At 49.2% G+C, this 21,942-nt stretch overlaps 1 protein-coding gene across 3 annotated transcripts in view; it reads right to left on the bottom strand.

Annotated features, from left to right (window-relative positions):
* The window catches only part of CYFIP1 (cytoplasmic FMR1 interacting protein 1), a 98,021-nt gene that overhangs the window by 63,624 nt on the left and 12,455 nt on the right, over positions 1–21,942 (bottom strand). For 2 of the 3 annotated variants that reach the window (XM_007182895.3, XM_057551983.1), the window contains exons 2-6: positions 5,226–5,348; positions 5,061–5,150; positions 3,749–3,826; positions 3,476–3,577; positions 2,437–2,618 (exon numbers count right to left, since the gene is read on the bottom strand). In XM_007182895.3, the coding sequence (XP_007182957.1) occupies positions 2,437–2,618; positions 3,476–3,577; positions 3,749–3,826; positions 5,061–5,150; positions 5,226–5,342 (569 nt within the window). In that variant the 5' untranslated portion in view covers positions 5,343–5,348. The remainder of the gene's footprint in view (positions 1–2,436; positions 2,619–3,475; positions 3,578–3,748; positions 3,827–5,060; positions 5,151–5,225; positions 5,349–21,942) is intronic. The other variant, XM_007182896.3, reaches the window with a different exon arrangement.

Here is a 21,942-nt window from a genome sequence, read left to right as displayed (position 1 = left end):
AACCCCCTCAGCTGCAGACCACCTACGTCAGAACTCTTCAGGTGAGAAATAATCTGCAATCTTGCTTACTTCTGTAAATTTTAAAAAATTATATACAGTGAAACAGTATAAACTGATATGTTTACATTCTTTTTTAAGTGTTCACTTTACTGTATTGATTTGAGTGGGTGTTGAAGCTGCAGGAGTGGAAACTAAGGAAGGGACCAAGAATACCTGCTTTTATTTTCCTTAAGCCTCACCATGACTATATGGGTCATCTGGCATTTACACTCAGAAAAGGTTGTAACTACCAGCTGGGTGCAAATAAAAAGTGTTTTGAGTGTTGAGTGTGGGAGTGTGAGGGCTAGGGAGAAGTGGAGGTTATTGTCTGGGAAAGTGAACCAACCAACAGGGGATCCCAAACATAGGTCACAGGAAGAGGCTGCTGGAAGGGTGAGGGGTGCCCAGGCCTTCTTCTGTGCTTAGGGGAGCCTAGGGGGTAGCAAACACGCTGGGCAACTTCTGAAGGGGGTGCCCGGGGGCCTTCCACAGAGCAGCCCCATCTTTAAACTATTTTCCAGACTGGGCTTTGAAATAAAGGTGCTCCTGTTAAGAGAGAGAGGGAGAAAAGAAACCTTTTTAAAATTTAAAACCACTGGGGCTGCCCACCTCCCCATTTCCCTGATAGAGTCAGGAAGGCTAAGAAAACTGTTCCAAATCACCCGACAAGTGATTTGTGCCATTAGGAGCAGAAGTTGCTCTCCTGAGCTGGGAAGTTCAGAAGCCCCTACACTCCACCAAGAGTCACACGCACTTGGAATCCCACAGAACTGGCATCAAATGGAGACAACTCCAGACTTTCCTACCGGAGTGGAGTTAACAGGACAATTCAAAAGATTTTGTCGTTCTGAAGATCTAGGCTTCCGTGCAGAGCTAACTCTAGGTGATGCATAGAACGCCTGAACTTATTTCACACGAATGAGGCTTAAAGTCTGGGAGATCTAGCTCAACTTCCAGTGCCACCCCCTCCTCAAATCTGTTTCATGCCTCATCTCAAGTCGCTTTCATTTTAAAGACACAGCAATAGTTGCACGATTTTAGGTACGTGTTGGGGGTCAGGGTAGGCCGCCCCCAAATATGCCACTGTGGCATACTGAATTATTCAGAATTAAAGTTACTTAAGAAACAGCCACAGCAGGGCATTCTGACCTCCTCTGTGCCCCTGAAAGCAGGAAACAAACCTCTCACATGAAAGGTCCCCTCACTGTACCAGGAGGTCGGGAGACATCGTCATCACCAGAGACGGGGCATTCAAGGCTGAGACAGCCGTGTGAGCTGACCTTCCGACCTCCTCACTCACTGGCCACCCCAACTCAAACTTCTTTGTCTTGTCAATTCTTCACAAATTTGTTTTTTCTTTGTGTCAAAGGTATAAACGCTGGGACTTCCCTGGCAGTCCAGCGGCACTCCCACTACAGGGGGCTCGGGTTCCATCCCTGGTCGGGGAACTAAGATCCCACATGCTGCCAGGTGTGGCCAAACAAAAACAAAAACAAAAACAGAAACAAAAGGTATAAACACTGCCTCCTTTGGTCACTTCTTTGGGTCTCATATCTTGGGACCCCCATACTCATGAAATGAAATTACATTTGTTTTTCTCCTATTAATCTCTGTTTTCTTAAAGGCGGTACTCAGGCAAGAACCTAGAAGGGCAGAGGAAAAATTATTTTTCTTCCCCTACAAATGAAACCACAGCCTATTCAAACACAAAATAAAATCTCTTCTAATTTAATTTTATAGCTAAGATTCCTTGTCTAGCAAAGGAAACAGAAGTCAGCATCTCATTCCAGCCAACCTGTTTTAACAGTCCCAGGCACAGACTTTCCAGAGAGTCGGTTAGAGGACAGCGGCTCCGCTCTACCTGCCACCAACACACTCAGTGTCGCAGACGCAGCGCTGAGCCGTGCCCACCTTTTCCAATTCTCTTCTCTAGAAGTTGTCCACATTCGAAAAGAAAACTGCTCTGGAGGACAACTGGTCTGGGGAGCCCTGTGGGTGCCGGGGCCAGCTGTGCCCATTGCGGTGACGGTGCCTGCCTGCCGGGGATGCCCACCAGCCAGCCAGCGACCAGCAGCGGCGGCCCCAGCAGGCGTGGAGCCTCCGGCCCCCTGGACGAGACGCTCAGCGTGTCAGCGCCCACGTACCCGCCTCCCCCATACGGGCTCGGAGCACAGCACTGCTCTCGAGCACGTCTGCCCTCCAGGTGCTGGGAGCCCAGGCCCCGCCCCGCCCCGCCCCGCCCCGCCCCGCCCCCAAAGCCTACAAGAACGCCTCGCAGCGCCAGCGGTCCGCCCAGGAGAACACTTCCGGCCGGCCAAGACTGGCCCTCGTGGGCACTGCACCCTGCACGCGAGGGCGCTCGGGAGCCCGGCCCTGAGTCCCAGGCGCGCTCATCACCTCTTGTAGGCTGAGTGGTCATTCTTCACGCTGCACTTCATGTTCTTCAGCTCGTCCAGCACGGCAAACATGTTGATGAACTTGCCCAGGGTGATCAAGTAGGCTTCGGACACGAAGTCCTTCCTTCTCTCCGCATGACACAGGCGCCTCACCTCCCCACAAAAACGCTCGATGGCGTTTCTCTGCGCAGAGGAAGCGGGGGCAGAAACGCGGCTTTCAGGGACGGGCCAACCCCAGGCCCAGCTCCAATCACAGGGTCCAGAGTCACGTTTCTCGCTGATGAAACACCCAACCAACGAGTGCATGTTTACAGCTCGGGTAAAGAGACGTGTTGCTAGAAAGTGATTTCCACGTGCCTTTGCTCTGTAACAACCATCATCAACTTTGCACTTTACCAACTATGTCCCCAAAGTAAAAGAATTTTGTTGATTATTCCAGCAAAGTTACTGAGCAAAATGCTCCAACAGAATGTCTGTAAAGCAGACTGCTTTATTTAGCTTTTAGAGTTGAAAAAGGGGGTGGGAGGATTTCCACTTGACAACTTTTAAGATAAAACAAAAATTCATCACCTAATAAGTTCTATCTTCTCCCTTTGCTAAAGGATTCTATGATAAAAACTTTCACACATTTCTAAACTATGTCTTTAAAAAAGCCAGCAAGTCCCCTCCCTGTGGCCACCCTGCTTAACCCAAGGGCCAGAAGGAGCCAAGGCCAGGGCAAAGCCCACCAGAGTGGACAGTTGGGGGAAAACACCCGAAAACCAGATGAATCGAAAGTGTAAGCGTGTAAGCGTACTGACAGAAAGCAGTCTTCGTGCAGGAACTACAAATTCACTCTCGAGGGGAGAAGAGAAGTGAAACCCAGAAACAGCATTTATTCTGAAAGGGCCAGTAACGCTTTGGACTGTCTAAGGCTTAGTTCGCTTTGGTCTCAGAGCTATTGTGGTCGCTTGAATTTACATGCACTTTGTTTAGTTAGTAGATGCTGCCACCACCTCACTCCTCTGCTCTAAACCCCTAGGATTATTTCACTGTTTTACCTGGAAGTACATAAAATTCATCAGTTTCGTGACCTCAGGCTCAAGGACCTCCACGGTTTTCTCATAAATTTCCACTCTGTTAGGCTGTTCATTACATTTCACCTGGGAGAAAACAAACATGACATAGAGAGGCTTCAACCCAGAGAGGATGTGGGGAGCGCACTGGGATGGAGCAGGCCAGAGGTGGGGCGGGGTCTGACTGGGCGGGGATGACTGGAAGGGATGAGGGCGTGGCCAGTGGGGGGGGGGTGGGGTCCGGCTGGGATGGGGCACCTGTGGGATGGCCCGAGAGCAGCTCCTCCAGGTGTACAGCATGACGGCGTACTCTTGGCCTTCCTCCAGCATCTCGTTCTGCAAGGGTACACGGGACAAATCAAAGGCAGGCAGAATAATCATAAAAAAGGAGATGCCAAATTGCCAACAGCTAGAGCCATAAACCATGGTGGAGAGGCCAGGAGGACCCTCCCTTTGAGGGACAGAAAAGCACCAGGACCTGTGTGCCAAGAGACAGCTGCTAAGATACTGGTGACACTGCAGACCACCCCAAACACCCCCATGGCTTCTGCAGGCTGAAGACGGGTATCAGTGACATGCAGGCACCTCTGCCCAGGGGCAGCACAGCCCAGGGCACCTGCCATAGCCGCCACACCTCAGCTCCACTCAGCCCCGAGCCACCTGCTGGCGGTGCAGACCTGAAGCTGGGGACATGGGAAGCGCGCAGTGCAGCTGAATGCACACGGGGTCCTCACAGCCTCTCCACCAAGCCACACAGAGCCTCCTGGCCCCGAAGGAAGACTAACACACTCTGCTGTCCCCAGGGCGGGGAGGGAAAGCACTTAAAATCCAGGGAGAGTATCCATGGGAAGAGGACTGCCATCATTTCAAAACTGCTTTCGTGTCTACTCCTTCTTTCACGTTATTTCCTTTGGTAAAAATGGCAAAAATTGCATAGATGTCCTTGAAAATGTTGACTACAATTTGGTAATGTTTTTAAGATGCTTTAAAATGCTCACAACCTTTGACCTAGTAACTTCACTTCTACAAATCTAGCCAGTGAGAATAATGATGTATTTAGGAAGATGTTCATCACAGCATTTTTTACTAGAAGAAATCAAGGCAAACTAAGTAAACATGCAAAAACAGTTAAATTTTGAACACTTAAAAAATGGACTAGACAGCCATTAAAAATTACTTCATCTGGTACGTTTTAATGACATGTTAAAATGTTCATGAAATCATTAAAATACATAATTATAATAACAATGCAATTCATTTACGCAATCTAAATCCCATATGGGTGTGTACCTGGTATGCTTGAGTACAAGTATAAAAGAGGGAGAATGGGTTCCCTCAAAATGCTGACAAAGGTTTTCTCTAGGCCACAGAAGCCAGGTTTTCAGAAAGAGCATATATTGTTCTTATAATTTAAAAAAAAAAAAAAAAAAGGTGCTTTAAAAAAACATAAAACACTTCATTCACTTTCTTCTCTTCTTCCTCACTATGTATGCTATCAGGATAATACCAAAAAAAGTGACATTTGCCATTCAGACATGCCATCCCCCCAGAGGAAACCGCGCAGAGTTACCATGCTAGAATGGACGGTCGCTTGTTCAATGTATCTTGCAATGCCAGTGACAAATGCATTTCTGTCTTCAAAATTAGTGTTGAAATTTGGCTGCAAGGAAGAAGAAAACCATCAAGCAGAGATCAGCACCACAGGCCACGCATCCCGCGGCTGCCCAGCACCCACCTGGTAGAGCAGTGAGGATGGCGGGGGCTCGATGCAGGGCTGCTGGTCGGGCAGAGGCAGCTCTTCCAACAGGTCCACGTTGGACAGCGCATCCTCCAGCGTCACCTGGGCTGCCATCCTGCCCTAGGACAAAACACAAAGCCCCCCCAGGCCATGAGGAAGGGCAGGGGCACCCTGACAATCCTTCCAGGGTGGGGTGCTTAGCGCCCTGCTCCCCTGTGCCCTCTCCTCAGGGAGCTGGGGACGGCGGAGGGGTCTCGGCCCATCCCTGGGTCTGGCATCTCTCTCCAGGCTCACCAGCAGGGGAGTCACAACACGGCCTCTGCTGGTCGCGGAGTAGGGCGCATGGGCCAACACACGTGCCGTCACCCCCTGCCACCTTACCACCTCAGGGCCACCATCCTGGAGGGCTCTCGGTGAGGGCCCGGCAACCCCTCCCTGAGCTGGAGGTGGGAACAGCTACTCCAGTACCACGTCTGCCTCCAGGGGCGACGGTGCTTCCGCGCCAGTGGTGCTTCCCAGGCGCGTCCTCCAAGCAGGGCCACACACTAGGGACAGAGATGGACGAGGCCAGAGCCCTGCCTCCAGGAATACAGGGCGGCCTGCAGCGCCCACTGAGGTGAGGGCCGGCGGCCAAGGGAAGGAAATAGGGAGGGACTATTGGCAGAGGCCTGAGAGCCTGGATTCTGCAGCTGCCAGACAGAAGCACAGCAACAGAGACGGACTTCGCCCGCCACGGCTTCGCCAGCTGCTCCGGGAGAGAGGAGTCAGCTCGCTCCAGCCTGCCTCCGCTGCGTGCTGCTGTGACCCTGGCCAGGACTCAGGGACGAGCTCTGACTCCAGACAGACACACCAAGCAGCTCCGCCCCCGGCAGGGTCCTGGGGTAGCTCTGACCTCAGACAGGCTGCGTGGGGCAGCTACAGGGGAAGCTACGTTCATTCTGAGATGGAGAGAGCAGCAAGCGGGCTGGACGAGAACACTGAAGGAAGAAGCACCCAGTTGCTCCACCTAGCACCTGGGCCCCAGGCAAGGCATGGGCGTGGAAGTGCACGGCAGGGCAGGTTTCCAAAGCCCCGGCGTACTGGTTAGAGGACCAACAAGGGAACCCCAGGCCCCTGGAAAGCCCCAGGGCCAGTGTAGAGAGGAAGAAGCTTGGAAGAGCAAGCCCCCAAAGCTGCTCATGAATGTCAGGCCCACCCCCAAGCTGCACATGCGTGGATCGGATCCTCACACCCCAAGCCCTGAGACCACGGCCAGGTCCCAGACAGCCACAGGAGGCACACACGGGCCAGATCCAGTGGCACGGCTGAGGCTCCAAAGACAGAACTGACACGGAACCGTAACCCAGAGACGGCAGGTCAGAACTGCACCTAAATCAAACGAGGTTGTTTGCCTGCTAAAATGAAAACACTGACATTTTCCTAGGATTCAAACAAGACCCAGAGTCTCATACTATAATATCCAAAATGTCCAGCTGCAATCCAAACTACTCAGCAAAGAACCAGTAGTGTCTTAACCCCTATGGGAAAAGATGAGCAACAGATACCAATACCAAAACAACAGATGCTACAACTATCTACCAGACTTAAAGCACCTACTATAAAAATGCTCTAAACAAACAGAGCACTCCTGAACTGAACAAAAAAACTGAAAGACAGCAAATAAATAAAGAAAGATATAAAGAACCAAATGGAAATTCAGAACTAAAAAATACAATACTGAAATTTTAAAAACTCCCCATATGAGCTTAAAAGCAGAGGAAAGATTCAGTGAACTTGAAGACAGAGCAATAGAAATGATCTAATCTGAATGACAGAGAGAAAAAAGTTTGAAAAAAATGAAGAGCTTTGAGGACCTTTGAGACAAGAGAAAAAGTCTAACACTGTCTTATCAAAGTGCAAGAAGGGGAGCAAAGTGGGCATGGCTGGAAAAACAGCTGAAAACATGACTGAAAACTGCAAATGTGGCAAAACTTAGATCTGCAGATTCAAGAAGCTCAACAGACCCCAAACAAGATAAGCCTAAAGAAATCCCTACCCAGACACATCACAGTCACACTGCTGAAAAATAAAGACAATGAAAAAAATATCTTAAAAAGAGCCTGAGAAAAGTGGCTCACGACCTAGAGACCACGTTCACAATTTGAACGTGGACCTCTCCCCAGAAACCAGGGGGACCTAAAGAAGTAGAAGACACTTTTTAGGTTGAAAAAGAAGTGTCATGAAGGTGAAATAAGGACATTCTCAGATGAAGGAAAATCAAAAGGATTCATAGACAGCAGGCGAACACAAGTTCTTCAAATAGAAGGAAATGATACCAGAAGGAAACTTGGGACATGAAAAACAAAAGCAAAAGCAAGAGAAAGGGTAAACAGTGAGTAAACAGAGTAGACAGCTTCCTCTAGAGGTCTTTAAAAGATGTTTGGTGGCTGAAAGCAAACATGAAAATATTGTCTGATGGAGTATTCAGTGTATAGAAATGTAGTATATAAGAGAACTATAACATAAAGGGGGAAGGCAAAAGGACCTACATGGTGTAAGATGTTTGCATTTCACTTGAAGTAGTGAAATACTGATTCCAGGCAGACTGAAAAGTTAGCATGTATTTGTAATCCCTAAAGCAACCACTTAAAAAAACTATACAAAGCAATATAGGTAACTCATAAAAAGATTGTTTAAAAAAAATTTAAATGGAATGCTAAAAAATATTCAAATAACCTAAGAGTTACGATCTTCTTTCTGCCATGTGAGGACACAATGAGCAGTTGGTGTCTGCAATCCAGAGAAGGGCCCTCCGATTCTGTAACCAGTGCCAAGGTGTGGGTTTCCCCACATCATCAAGCACCAGCTGGTGTCCTACAACTCAACTTAATTCTGACATTACCTACCTGCATGTTAAGGGCTCAGTCCCACAAGACAGCCACTCCCTGCGATGCCAATCACAAGACCAGGTTATCACCTGTGCTTCTGACCAACCAGCTATGCATGGGAGGTCCCAATGACCCCCTCCTTGGGTTCCATTAATTTGCTGGAGCAGCTCACAGACCTCAGAGAAACATTTTACTTACTGGATTGCTGGTTTATTATAAAGGACATAACTCAGGAACAGCCAGATGAAAGAGATGCATAGGGCAAGGTATGCGAGACGGGGCATGAGCTTCCGTGTCTTCTCCAGGCACACCACTCTCCCCGCATCTCCACGTGTTCACCAACCTGTAGGCTCTCTGAACCCCTGTCCTTTTGGGTTTTTATGGAGGCTTCATTACACCGACATGATTGACTAAATCACTGGTCACTAGTGACAGAGGTCAGTGAATGGGACTGAAAGTTCCAACTCTCTATTCCTAGTTGGTTCCCCTGGCAGCCAGCTCTCATCCTTAGGTGCTTTCCAAAAGTCGCCTCATTAACATAAACTCAGGTGTGGTTGAAGGGAGTTTGCTGTATCAAGACACCTCTGTCACTCTCATCACTTGGGAAATTCCCTGGATTTAGGAGCTCTGTGGTAGAAACAGACAAAGACCAAATATATGTTTCTTATTATAAATCACAGTATCACAGGCTCTTACTAGAACCTGACCATGCTGGCGCACTGACACCCTGATCTCAGACTTCTAGCCTCCAGAACTGTGAGAAATAAATTTCTATTGTTTATAAGCCAAAGAGAGAGAGAGAGACAGAGAGGGAGGGATCTAACAGGAATTGAATAATGAAATGGTAGACCTCAACAAACATATCAATAATTAGATTTATCACAAGTTGAAACACACCAATTAAAAGACACAGATTGTCAGAATGGATTTAAAAACTCCTGACCCAGCAATATGCCAGCTATAAGAAACTCACTTCAAACATAATGATATAGGTAGGCTGACAGTAAAAGGGGGAAAGAGAAACTGTACAAGAAAAGGAAGCTGGACTACTTGAGTGTCAGACAAAGCCAACTTCAGAGCAGGAAGTTACCAGGGATAAAGACTGGGGCTGCATGACGACAGAAGGTCATTCAGCAAGGAGACAGAGCCACGCTCAGGGTGGATGCACTAACAAGAGAGCGTCAAACCAGGCAAACGCTGACAGCACCGAAAGGAGAAGTAACTCCACCCTGGAGACAACAACAGCTCTCAGCCAGCAACAGGAGATCAGCAAGACACGCAGGACAGACACCAAGGGAGCGATGGGGCCTGACGGCGGTTCACAGAACACCCCTCCCGACAGCATGGTGCTAACTACGAATTTTAAATGTAGCAGATATTTTTCAAAATAATGAAAACTTTTTCCTTCCATTACCAACTTCCTTCTATCATCACAACTTCCTATTCCACACGCTCAAGAAAGGACACGCCCGGGACAGGGGATGGATGCACAGAGCCATGTCCTCATCCTGGTCACTGCCCTGCAGAGCCAGCGCGGGGCCCCAGTGGTGTCCACACAGGGCGCCTCAAAGCTGATGGCCTCCAAGGGGCCAGGCTGCCCCACAGTGACCTTGCGGCCCCTCGGGGCTGCTTGGCCTCACCCCTGTGCCTCCCGCCCCTGCTGGTCAATGAGAAAAACTGGTCGGGCCAACCACCCTGGGACAGCCACACAGCCCACATGACCGGCCGCCCTGGCTGTCTGCCCAGTGCCCGCGGGACCCCCTCCCTCCCCCACCTCTGCCCAGGACAGTCCAGGAGAACCCAGGTACGGAACTGGTGTAGGAGGGTCGCAAAAAGCCTCCATGACACACTTGGGTCACATCCTAGGAAAAATGTCAAATGTTCAACTTATTTCCAATCAATGTGTAAGGACATTTTTCTTTGTTGTGGTTTATATATACAGTGGAATATTATCTGGTCTTAATAAGGAAGGAAATTCTGACACATGCGACAACATGAATGAACCCTGAAGACATGCTAAGGGAAATAAGCCAGTCACAAACGGACAAACGCTGCACGATTCCACTCACATGAGAGGAGCCAAATTCATAGAAGGAAAGTAAAATGGTGGTTACCAAGGGGTTGTAGGGGGCGGGGACTGGGGAGTTACTGTCTACTGGGCATAGAGTTCCAGTTCGGGAAGATGGGGAAAGTTCTGGAGATGGACGGTGGTGATGGTTGTACAACAATGTGAATGTTTCAAATGGCAGATTTTATATGTTATGTATATTTTACTACAATTAAAAAATCAGGAGCAAAATATTAGCAATATTTATTGTAGATAAATCAGAAAATATAGAAAGGGAAAAGAAATTATCCATAATCCCCTGATCCCTCACAGAAACGAGATGATAGAAGCTACTTTTCCCTTCCAACTTCCATAAAAATGTTGATGTTGTTGAACATTATTATTTTTTTTTAAGTCTCATTTTCTTTTTTTAAATTTATTTATTTATTTATTTTGGCTGTGTTGGGTCTTCATTTCTGCGTGAGGGCTTTCTCCAGTTGCGGCAAGCGGGGGCCACTCTTCATCGCGGTGCGCGGGCCTCTCACTATCACGGCCTCTCTTGTTGCGGAGCACAGGCTCCAGACGCGCAGGCTCAGTAGTTGTGGCTCACGGGCCCAGTCGCTCCGCGGCATGTGGGATCCTCCCAGACCAGGGCCCGAACCCGTGTCCCCTGCATTGGCAGGCGGATTCTCAACCCCTGCGCCAGCAGGAAAGCCCCTGAACATTCTTTCATAGCATCTTTTAAGCTTCATGCGGACTACGGGTCAAGGCACTGCCGTCACTCACGGAGGCTCTCTCCTATTTGCTGCATTTTCCTCCCCATGTTTTTCGGTCATGAACACCCCCTACAAACGCCCAATTCCAGGGCCACGGGCACCCCCGCGACTCTCCAACCTGTGCATCTTCCACAAATGCACGTCTGCCCGGCCTCTGCCTCGCCTGTTGAGGAAACCTGGAACTGCCAGTTCCGAGTCCAAGTCCCCAGTCTCCGTCTCGCCTTCTTCTTTGACACCTCCGAATTCCCTTTAAACCCATTTACTTTTCTCCATCTCTAACGGCCGCCCCTCGCCAGGGGTGGCCCACGCTCCCTGTGCCTGCTGCCACCCAGACCCAGAGCCTCGCCAGACCCTCCCAGCCTCACCGTCAGGCCCACTGGGGTTCCTTCCCAGCACGACACAGGGGCCTTGTGTGTCTGGTCACTGCACGGCCCTGGGACAGAGCCTCAACTACACCTGTAGGACCCACACGCCTTTGCAGCGGGCTTCCACCACTGGTGCCAAAGCCCAAGAGTGTAACTAAAGTAACACATTTGGAACGCACTCAAACCTGCCCGTGCTGCCATGCGGGAGTTTACGGTTTAACAACTCGATTACATTTGTGTCTCCTCTGGCTCAGCTCAAAGGAGCTCATACGGCTCCACGGCTTGGGGCCTGGTCACAGCAGGGTGGCATGTGACCACAGGCACAGAGGGGAGGCCACGTGAGGACACGGCGAGAAGGAGGCCGTCTGCAAGCCAAGGAGAGGCGCCTCGGAGGGAAGCAGCCCTGCCGACACCTCGATCTCAAACTTCCAGCCTCCAGCGCTGTGAGGGAGTCTGCCTGAGCTGCCCAGACTAACACAGCCAAGATCGGGTAGAGCAGAATCTCCCAGACAGGGTCCCTACACCCTTCCGCTGACTGGCCACGAAAACCATCCCCGTGCTGGTGTTTTTCTGATCATAAAACAATACAGGCTCGATGCAGAAAAAGACTGCTGGGAGCAAAAACCAGCTGACCCACTCGGGCCTCAGTCTGAAAGTACCAGCATCAGCACTTCTGGTCCGTGACCCGCCCCCCACACCCATCCTTCCTCCCCCTGGGGGTGAAACAACTGCAGACAGACGTTGTCCACCCAACAACATAAAAGCCTGGCTTTTTCTTCCTTGATTGATTTCTTTCAGCAGCAGTTCCTAACCCGTTCCTGATCCCTACGGCTTGTCAAGTTATAAAAATGAATTTAAATATGTCAGCGGAACTGCCTTTTTTTTTTTTTTTTTAAGAAGGGAGAATTTTTTTTTTTTTATAGCTACTTTATTTATTTATTTCTTTATTTTTGGCTGTGTTGGGTCTTCGGTTCGTGCGAGGGCTTTCTCTAGTTACGGCAAGTGGGGGCCACTCTTCATCACGGTGCGCGGGCCTTTCACTATCGCGGCCCCTCCCGTTGCGGGGCACAGGCTCCAGACGCGCAGGCTCAGTAGTTGTGGCTCACGGGCCCAGCTGCTCCGTGGCATGTGGGATCTTCCCAGACCAGGGCTCGAACCCGTGTCCCCTGCATTAGCAGGCAGATTCTCAACCACTGCGCCACCAGGGAAGCCCGGAACTGCCTTTTAACAAGCTATCAACTAATTTATTTTGCAAGTTTACGAGTTTTTAAAATAAAGATTTCAAAAAAGGACACACTGGGACTTCCCTGGCGGTCCAGTGGTTAAGACTCCGCGCTCCCACTGCAGGGGGCACGGGTTCGATCCCTGGTGGGGGACTAAGATCCTGCATGCCGCGTGGTGCAGCCAAAAAAAAAAAAAAAAGACATGCTGGCCTCACTTTGCTGCTGCTGGAGTGTCCCTGACTCAGGGATCCCCAGGGCTCAGGGGACACGCATGCACTGGACAGTTCCCCACAGGTAGGGTGGGCGAGTGGGAAGCCAGAGCTCTGAGCTGGTAGCACTTCACCCACCCTGCTTGTTCCTTTAACTGGCAGTGTCCTAGGGCCCCACGGCAGGGCCCTGGCACTCGGACGGTGTGCCCATGCCTGTGAGCTGGAGAGGCGGAGAGTGGGCGAGTTTCCCCGGTAGGGCCGAGATGCAGGGATGCTGTGCTGTGACACGCAACACTCACAGCCAGCGAGACCCCGGGCCCAGCTGCTTCCTCCTCCTATGCTCCCCGCCCCCTGCCCTTGGGTGAGGGGCTCCCGGGGCCCAGGGGCCTCTTCTGACTCCGCTGACACACCATCTTGCAACCAAAACTCAGGCTCAGTTCTGTGCAGGGCCGGGTCTTCGAAATCCTGCCTCCGTAAGGGGACCTCCCCTCTCCTGCCATGACACGGACCCCTGCATGGAGCGGCACCAACCCCACTCCACCCAGGACCCGCACCTAGACAATGCTTCTGGCGTAGCTCACAAGCAGAGCGAGCTGGGGGCACCCTTCCTGGACTTGGAGCCGATGTGTGACCAGAGCTAAGGCCCAAGGAAGGCACCCTTTGAACCTCAGGCGGACACCACAGGCAGGCATCAGAGAACCCCAAGTGGGCTCAGGGACCACAGATGGGGGTCAAGCAACCTCAGGTGGGCAGGAGGTCAAGGTTCCCAGTGCCGGGCTAGAGACCCCATGGCTGCTGCCCCCCCTTTCTCCCCAACGTGGCGCTGTCCACCCCTCAGCCTAGATCACCCTACAACTTCCCACCAAGTCACCCTCACGGTCACCCTCAGGGTGGGGTCATCACACTCTGACAGATGATCAGAGCAAGGCACAGAGCCGCACAGCCACAGAGCAGGGGCAGAGCCAACGGGACCCCAGCGCCAGGCGCCGCGTGCACCTGGGCCGAGGACACAGGCAGATTACAGCGGTAGAGAGGCCGGCCAGGCCTGAGGGCAGGAGAGGGGCAGCGAGAGCCCGAACCCCAGACCAGCTGATGGGGTCGAGAGAACGGCGTTGGGGATGGGGAAGGGCTGCGGTGAGCAGTCCAGGGAGAAGGTAGGACGGTTTCTGTGAATCACAGCTGTCACCACACACTTCAAAACCAAGAACAGCAGATAACAGAACTTTTGTTGTTGAATGAGCATGATCTGATCGTTTTCCTTGTTTCTGGGCAGGACGAAAGGGAAGCCTCCTCCGTTTGCTGGCAGTTCAGTTAAAAGGTAATAGTAGACGAGGCCTTACATAATTCAACAATTTTAAAAAAGAAAAAAAGAACACTTCGGCTAGGCTGCAGAGAATTAATAGAAATTAAAGCGGAGAGAGACTAATTTTCAACCTGGTAGCATGGGTGGCACCAAGAGATTAAAAGGAAAAGAGAAAAAAAGTATGTGTGTGTGTGTGTGTGTGTGTGTGTGTGTGTGTGTTTTCAGTAAGCCAGTATCACTGGGAGGACACAGGCTCCCCATCAGAACACTGGCTGCAGAGACAAGATGAAACAAAGGAGCAAGACGAGAAAGGTGCCTTAGGAGATGGACGTCAAAAAGGTGAGGCGCAAGGACAGATGGTGGGGGTAGTGAGGAGGGGCGCCCTCGGGAGTCCACGGTCCAGACTCCCTGTGAAGGCCCCAGAGAGTGCAGCGTTCGGAAGCATCCACTCCTGAAGGGTCCAGGCCTGGTTCAGACCCTTGATGCACCTCTGCCACCCACACACAAGGCCTCCTCCAGGCCCAGACAACCTCAGTCCACACCGCCTGTGGGGACCGGCCTGGCACAGGACGTGGTCCACGGAGGGGGGCCTTGTGTTTCGCCAGATTAGAGGATAAACTTCTATCACCGTGGAGATGTATTTATTTTCTATGACCATCTATACCTGTAGTACTGCTCTGGAAACAAAAAACAGCTAAAACACTTTCTGGTTGAATAACTTGCATGTATTTGGAAGAGAACATTCATCTATCAGCGGATAAGGTAAAAACAAAGACCAAGAATATAAATAAATAGCAAAAAAGGTGGAGCCCAGTGGTGAAGGGACGTCAGCTTGAGGAGGGCGACCATGTAGAAGGCTGGGTTAAAAACACTACGAGAAACAGCTCAAAACATAAGCAGTTAAGCAAGCAAACTCGGTTTCTGGTTACTTCTCTTCCCAAAAGCAGCTGAATTTAAATCTTCCACAAATCAAGCATTTAAATCCAACTGGTCTTACACACCCATAAAAGAACTTGGCACATAGTTTCAGAGAATCTATAACTTTCGTCAAGGCAAGGTCTTAATTTACTTTCCATGAAAACAGAAATGAAATTAAAACTGTTACGCTAGGTATGTGCCTATTAATAAACAGTAGGCTTCCAGGGGCTGGGAACCAGACTCGGGGCGGGGGTAGCATGTGGACCCAGCTCATAAATGGGACTAAAAATTGACCCTGAGGCCCTGGAGGGTCAGGCAGCGGGAGCTGGCAACTGGATGCCCCGAGAAAGGGCTGCAGCAGGGGGACGCCAACCCATGGGCCAGGAACTGGAGACCAGGGGGCATGCTGGGCCAGACAGACAGGGCAGGGCGGGCAGGAGGCTGTGTGAGCGCCATACGCAGGTAGGGATGGCGTCCAGCACAGACGGGGCCCGGGGTCAGACGCAAAGCTAAGTGAGGGTGCATCCCAGCCAAGAGCCAGCAAGCAGGCATTCTGCACAGGCCCGGTAGGCTTTAAAATAGAACTGCCAAGGCAGCTCAACACCAAGGTTGCAAAACATGGCAAAACCACAGGAGGGAAAATGCAGAACTCATGGTTCAGAAGCCCCTCCAGACGTCCTGACTGCGGCACCACAGTGAGAGCACTGCCTGTGTGTCAGTGCCACCCTTCAAGCCCACGTGACCTGAGCCACGAGGGTGTTTTTTCCGGAAAGAGGGTCTCCCCAGCGTCTCCAAACTTGTAATATTTTTTACTTTACAACTTGACAGTATTTCACTTGTCAAACCCCACAGCATAACCAAACCACAACAAACTACGAAATGTTTCTGCTAACATGCACAAGACGCACATTGATTTTCTTCCTCTTCTATATATACAAATAACAGTACTTCCCAGAAAAGTACAAACATCCAATTTTTTGTGCAATCTGTTCACATGTGAAATAAATCATCTGAGGAAGAGAAGCATACTTTATTCAACTGTGCCTTTCTCTCCCGCATTTTAAAACAACAGTTTTCCAACTCCAGCCTCTTTCCCCAGATTAAGTGGGGTGGGGAGAGAGAATGGGGCTGCTATGATCTCTAGGCAAAAACTTCAAAATTAAAAAACAAACACCATCTTCTGCCCAGCTTTACTACTGAAGAAATGCAACTGCACAAAAATTTTAAATTCCACTCTCGAAAGCAGCACTGGTCTCTTCTGCAATTACCTCAAATCAATTGCTGCATCAACAGAAAAACAAAAATCAAGTTTGCTTGAAAATCATGACAATAGGTGAAGTCTGAGACAGAGCCCGCAGAGGAGTCTTGAGTCTGTCAGCCCCTCCCTCCTGACACTGCTCTCCCGCCCCCTCAGCCTCAGTCTGCAGACCTGGGACAGGGTCTTCCCAAGACACAGCGGTGTCTCTGCCTCCTGAATGCCTCCTCCCCGGGTGGCCTGCCCGGCCTCTTCCCAACCCAGAGCTCCTATGCCGCCCTCAAGCCTGCCACGCTCCTTTCTCATTCCTTTTAAACTAGGACTCTGATCCTGTCGTTCTCCTGCTTATATGCTTACAGCTGTGGTTCTCAAACCATGTTCCCTGGAACTCTGGGGTGCCCCACGATGGCAAGGCAGAGTAGCCCTGTGTTTATTTTACGAACTGGGATGCCTCCTGAGATTTGTATGAAAAATGAACCTGATGCAAATATAAATCAATCAACAAAAGACGGAAATGGATCTAGGATTCCAGAGTAAAGTCTCAGTCCCTCGCAGTGTGCAGCGCCCACACGGGCCCAGCCTGACACCTCTGCGCTGCGCCCTGCCACTCCCGCCACCCCCAGCGGGTCCCTGGGGGACGGAAATGCTCCACAGCTGCCGCGGCCACGCACCAAGCACACAGGTGAGCCCCACAGAGCCGGACGCACTGCTGTGGGATGGAGGTTGGGACGGGGTGGGTTCTCCTGGGGGGGGGGGGGCGTTGTTTTCCCCCAAGGTCTGGGATCCCTCTGGTCTACTAGTGACTGCGGTGGCCTTCATCTTTCACACAGAATCCAGTGCATGTTTAAGACACGAGGGGAGATGACAGTAGCAGATCAGCGTGTTCTTTCCAGGATGGAGGCAAGCTCGGCGGTCTCTGGCACTGGGGGTGGACAGGGTGCCACCAACCTCCCGACTAGGCTGGGGGCTCCCCATCCACCGTGACACCGGGGCCGCTTCCTGCCCCAGAGAGAGGGAGAGTGAGCCTGCACACAGGCGTGCCAGGGGCGGACACCTCCCCAGCTCACCGCAGGGAAGGCCTGGCCCCCCGCACACAGACCCAGACGCTGCCTGCCCAGGCTCCATCGCCAGCGGCACTCCATACTGGAAGGCGGCCCCGTCCTTGCCTACACAGCCTCGTAAATGCTCACCGAGAACTCCGACCCAGCAGTCCTTCTAAGCCTTCCCTTCGTGCGAGCCCTTTAACAAATTTTTACCTTCTAGAGAAAAGCCTAAGATGACCATATCTGGGCAGAAAAGTCCCGTCTAATCGGTCCTCTGTATCCACAGATGCAAAACCTGGGGATACGGTGGACTGACTGTATTCATGGTACAACTTCCATCTTATGTAAGTGACTTGAGCACCCGTGGATTTTGGTATCCACGGGAGCTCCTGGAACCAACCCCCGGCGGATAGCGAGGTACGATGGTGTTTCCAGATGACTTCCCTGGCAGCACATCCCAGGAGGGGATTCTTAAATCTCATGAATGTCTTCACAGCTGCAGGAGATGATCCATCAATCCCACTTCTGGCCATTTATCCAAAAGCAACAAAATCACTAATTCAAAAAGATATCTGCACCCCATGTTCACTGTAGTATTGTTTACAGTAGCCAAGACATGTATTATGCTAAGTGAAATAAGTTAGGCAGAGCAAGACAAATACTGTATGATCTCACTTGTATGTCGAATCTTAAAAAGAAAGGAAGGAAGAAAGGCAGGAAGGAAGGCAGGAAGGGAGGGAGGGAGGGAGGAAGGAAGGAAGGGAGGGAGGGAGGGAGGGAGGGAGGGAGGGAGGGAGGGAGGGAGGAAGGAAGGAAACAAAACTCATAGATACAGAGAACAGCTTGGTGGTGTGAGAGGCAGGGAGTGGGAGCACCGGGTGAAGGTGGTCAAAAGGTACAAACTCCCAGTTATAAATAAGTCATGGGGATGTAATGTACAGCATGGTGACTACAGTTAATAATACTGTATTGCATATTTGAAGGTCGCCAAGAAAACAGATCTCAAAAGTTCTCATCACAAGAGAAAAATTTTTTTGTGACTATGTAAGGTGATGTTAACTAGACATGCTGTGGTGATCATTTCACAATATATGCATATATCAAATCATTATACCTGAAACTAATATAATGTCCTGAAACTAATATAATGTATGTCCATTATTTCCCAATTTTTAAAAAGCGACAGGTGGATTCAGGTGAGGTGCCCTCCCACAGGGTCCCACAGACACCAGCACGGCACCTCATCACAGCAACCAGGGATCACTTGCATTTTTACAATTTAATAAGTGGAACCGCATCTATATGTTCTTTTAATTTGCATTACTTTTATTCCTATTAAAGTTGAACAAATTTTTATACAGTGACCCATTTTTTTTTTCTTTTGTGACTTGCCAGCTTGGTTTGTTTTCTTGTTATTTTGTCCTTTGAAATCTCGGTATTTTCCTCATCAATGTCAAGTACTCAACTATACCTCTTTATTAAAGACATTAAAACTGTGTGAAAGTTGCTACAAAAAATTTTCCCAGGTCACACTACTTGCCTTCTTATGTCACTTACTTTTTTCTTTGAAACCTCAGTTTAAAATTTTTACCATATCAACTTTTCAGCCTTTCGCCTTTGGAATTCCCTCTTTCACTTATAAATGTACCAAGTAGGAAGAACTGTGCCAGCCCCAACCAGGGAAGGGAGCAGTTTCTAACGCACAGCCCCCGTCTGAGCAAACTGCTGACCTTCTGTCAGAAGTCAAACAATTGCCCATCTGAGAAACAGTTCTGAGGCAGCAGGTAATCTCAAAGAATTAACTTGAAAGTAATACTGAGATCCATAAAAAGTTCAGTAACTGATTGATGTTAGGAATTTTTTTGTTGGACCTCAGATGCATAATAGTTCCTAGACCCTGGCCCGTTCTCACCTTGTTATGTTAAAATGATGTCATAAAGACAGGTGAACCACCATCCACAACAAAAGCTAGGGTTCTGCCTGTGATATACAGCAAATCCCACCTGGGCATCAATACCCTGCCTTCTTTTGTACAAGTTGCACCTCATCTATACATATTTTCAAAAAGGCACTTTTAAAATTCAGTCTTTATAAAAGGGATATTATGCTATCAATATACGTAATTGTCTGACTTACTTTTTTCACTGCTATTACTAAGAGGCATCCACACTGTCACATGCTGCTCTGAAGTGCTGTTTTGACAGATGTATACTATTCCACTGAGCGAATGAACCAGTCTGTGCGCTGTCTCCTGAAGCTCCCTATAACACGGTGTTTGTTATTGTAAACTGTGAGGAAAATTCTTGCACATAAATATGTGCAATGGATTCTCTAGGACAGGGATTAGCAAACATTTTCTATAAAGGGCCAGAGTTGGTAATTGTTCTGTGGGTATGTAAGAGAATATCCTTATCCTTAGGAAATACACACAGGCACTGGGGGATAAAGGGCCTCAAATTGATGTAAAAGAGTTTTGTCGTGTGTTCTTTGTATTATTTTTATTTTTGCAATTTTTGTAAGGTTGAAATTATTTAAAAAGAGTAAAAAATGGAATATCTCTCTGAAAACTTTTTGTGAACATAAGGGAAAGGGAATGAAAAATGTTGAAAACAGATCTGTGTCCGTGACTGCAGGTGTTACGGTGGCTCCTCTCTGCTGTGACACAGAGCAGGTTACACACCTGCGTCCACCTCAGAGTGAAACGCATCTTTCCGATCAGAGCAACTGCCTTGGAAATCCCTGTTGTCTGCCCAGAGTCCTGCACTCCTAAAGAACGCTTCTGACAGACCTGTCGGAGATCTGGGCCAGGGACCACACGTCCTCAGGCAAGTCAGCCCTCGGCAGCGATCATTTTCGTTCTATAATCAAATGCTTCAGACCACTGCAGAATGGTGGGCTTTGTTTAAAATATATATACACTCCAAATGTTTAGCTTCAATTACTTAATAATTTTACACTTCCCAGATTTTTAGGATCTGAAGAAACCAGCTTATACAAAATAGCGAGAGGTCTTAAAAAATGCAAAACCATTTCCACCTCTGGCCCAGAAAAAAGCAGCAAAACTCCAAGAGCATTTATGTTTTTAAGTAGAACTCCTCTCTCTTGGAGACATGTACTGAATGAAGTGTTTATGACTCAGATGAGACAGTGCTCCTGGGACTTGCTTCACAACAGCAGTGTGGGCAGGGGTTACAGGTGAGCCCAGACCACTGTTGAGGGTTCATATACTATTCAATATTTTCCGTGCCTCTGCACATTAAGGAATTGCCCACAACGAACAGTTTAATATACATATATATGAGATTTCAGGTTTCAGGCTGAGCTAGAATGTGTAATCACTGCCTTGTCAGTGATTGGGGGTGAGGCAGCAGCTAGTAGCTCTGCCTGCAGCCACCCGGCCCTAAGGCCACCTATTTAAAGTTCCTTCCTGAATAGTTCTTTTTTTTTTTTAATAAATTTATTTATTTTATTTATTTATTTTTGGCTGTGTTGGGTGTTCGTTGCTGTGCGCGGGCTTTCTCTAGTTGCGGTGAGCGGGGGCTACTCTTCGTTGCAGTGCACGGGCTTCTCATTGGGGTGGCTTCTCTCGTTGTGGAGCATGGGCTCTAGGCACGCGGGCTTCCGTAGTTGCGGCACATGGGCTCAGTAGTTGTGGCGCACGGGCTTAGTTGCTCCGTGGCATGTGGGATCTTCCCAGACCAGGGCTCAAACCCGTGTCCCCTGCATTGGCAGGCGGATTCTCAACCACTGCGCCACCAGGGAAGCCCCCTGAATAGTTCTAATTGTCTACATCTTTTTTTTTTTCCCCTGTGGTAATTAAAAAGTCGTCAAGAGGTAAGAGTTTTTGCAAACAAACATTTTCAGGCTACTACAAAGCTGATAGGGTGAGTACACGCATACCTCAGCGATACTGCGGGTTCAGTTACAGACCATCACAATAAAGCAAATAAAGGTTTTTGGTTTCCCAGACCATATAAAGTTATGTTTACACTATACTGTAGTCTATTAAGTGTGCAATAGCATTATTTCTTAAAAAACAATGTACAGGGCTTCCCTGGTGGCGCAGTGGTTGAGAATCTGCCTGCTAATGCAGGGGACACGGGTTCGAGCCCTGGTCTGGGAAGATCCCACATGCCACGGAGCAGCTGGGCCCGTGAGCCACAATTGCTGAGCCTGCGCGTCTGGAGCCTGTGCCCCGCGACGGGAGGGGCCGCGATAGAGAAAGGCCCGCGCACCGCGATGAAGAGCGGTCCCCGCACCGCGATGAAGAGTGGCCCCCGCTTGCCGCAACTGGAGAAAGCCCTCGCACGAACCGAAGACCCAACACAGCCAAAAAAAATAAATAAATAAATAAAATAAATAAATAAGAAAAATCCTTTAAAAAAAAAAAAAAAAAAAAAGGTTCCTTTTAAAAACAAAACAAAACAAAACAAAAAAAAAAAAACAATGTACAGACTTGGTCTAAATAATAGTGGCTAATACACAAAAGTGCTTAATAACTACTAGCTAGTGTTTTTATTATCATTCTCTACTATGTGATTGATTCATGTTGCTGCTGCCCCAAATGTCCCATATCCCTTTTGCCACCATTCAAACTCTGCCATGCTTTTAAGTAAATAGTAGAATATTTTTATTTAACATTGTGCACAAGAAATTCAAGACTGTATTTTTGACAGTGGTATTTATCAAGACTGGAAATTCACTGTAT

The sequence above is a fragment of the Balaenoptera acutorostrata genome, chromosome 8, assembly GCF_949987535.1.
Source record: "Balaenoptera acutorostrata chromosome 8, mBalAcu1.1, whole genome shotgun sequence".
NCBI classification, from domain to species: domain Eukaryota; kingdom Metazoa; phylum Chordata; class Mammalia; order Artiodactyla; family Balaenopteridae; genus Balaenoptera; species Balaenoptera acutorostrata.
Note: the sequence above shows the minus strand (reverse complement) of the source record. Positions and strands in the feature narration are given on the sequence as shown.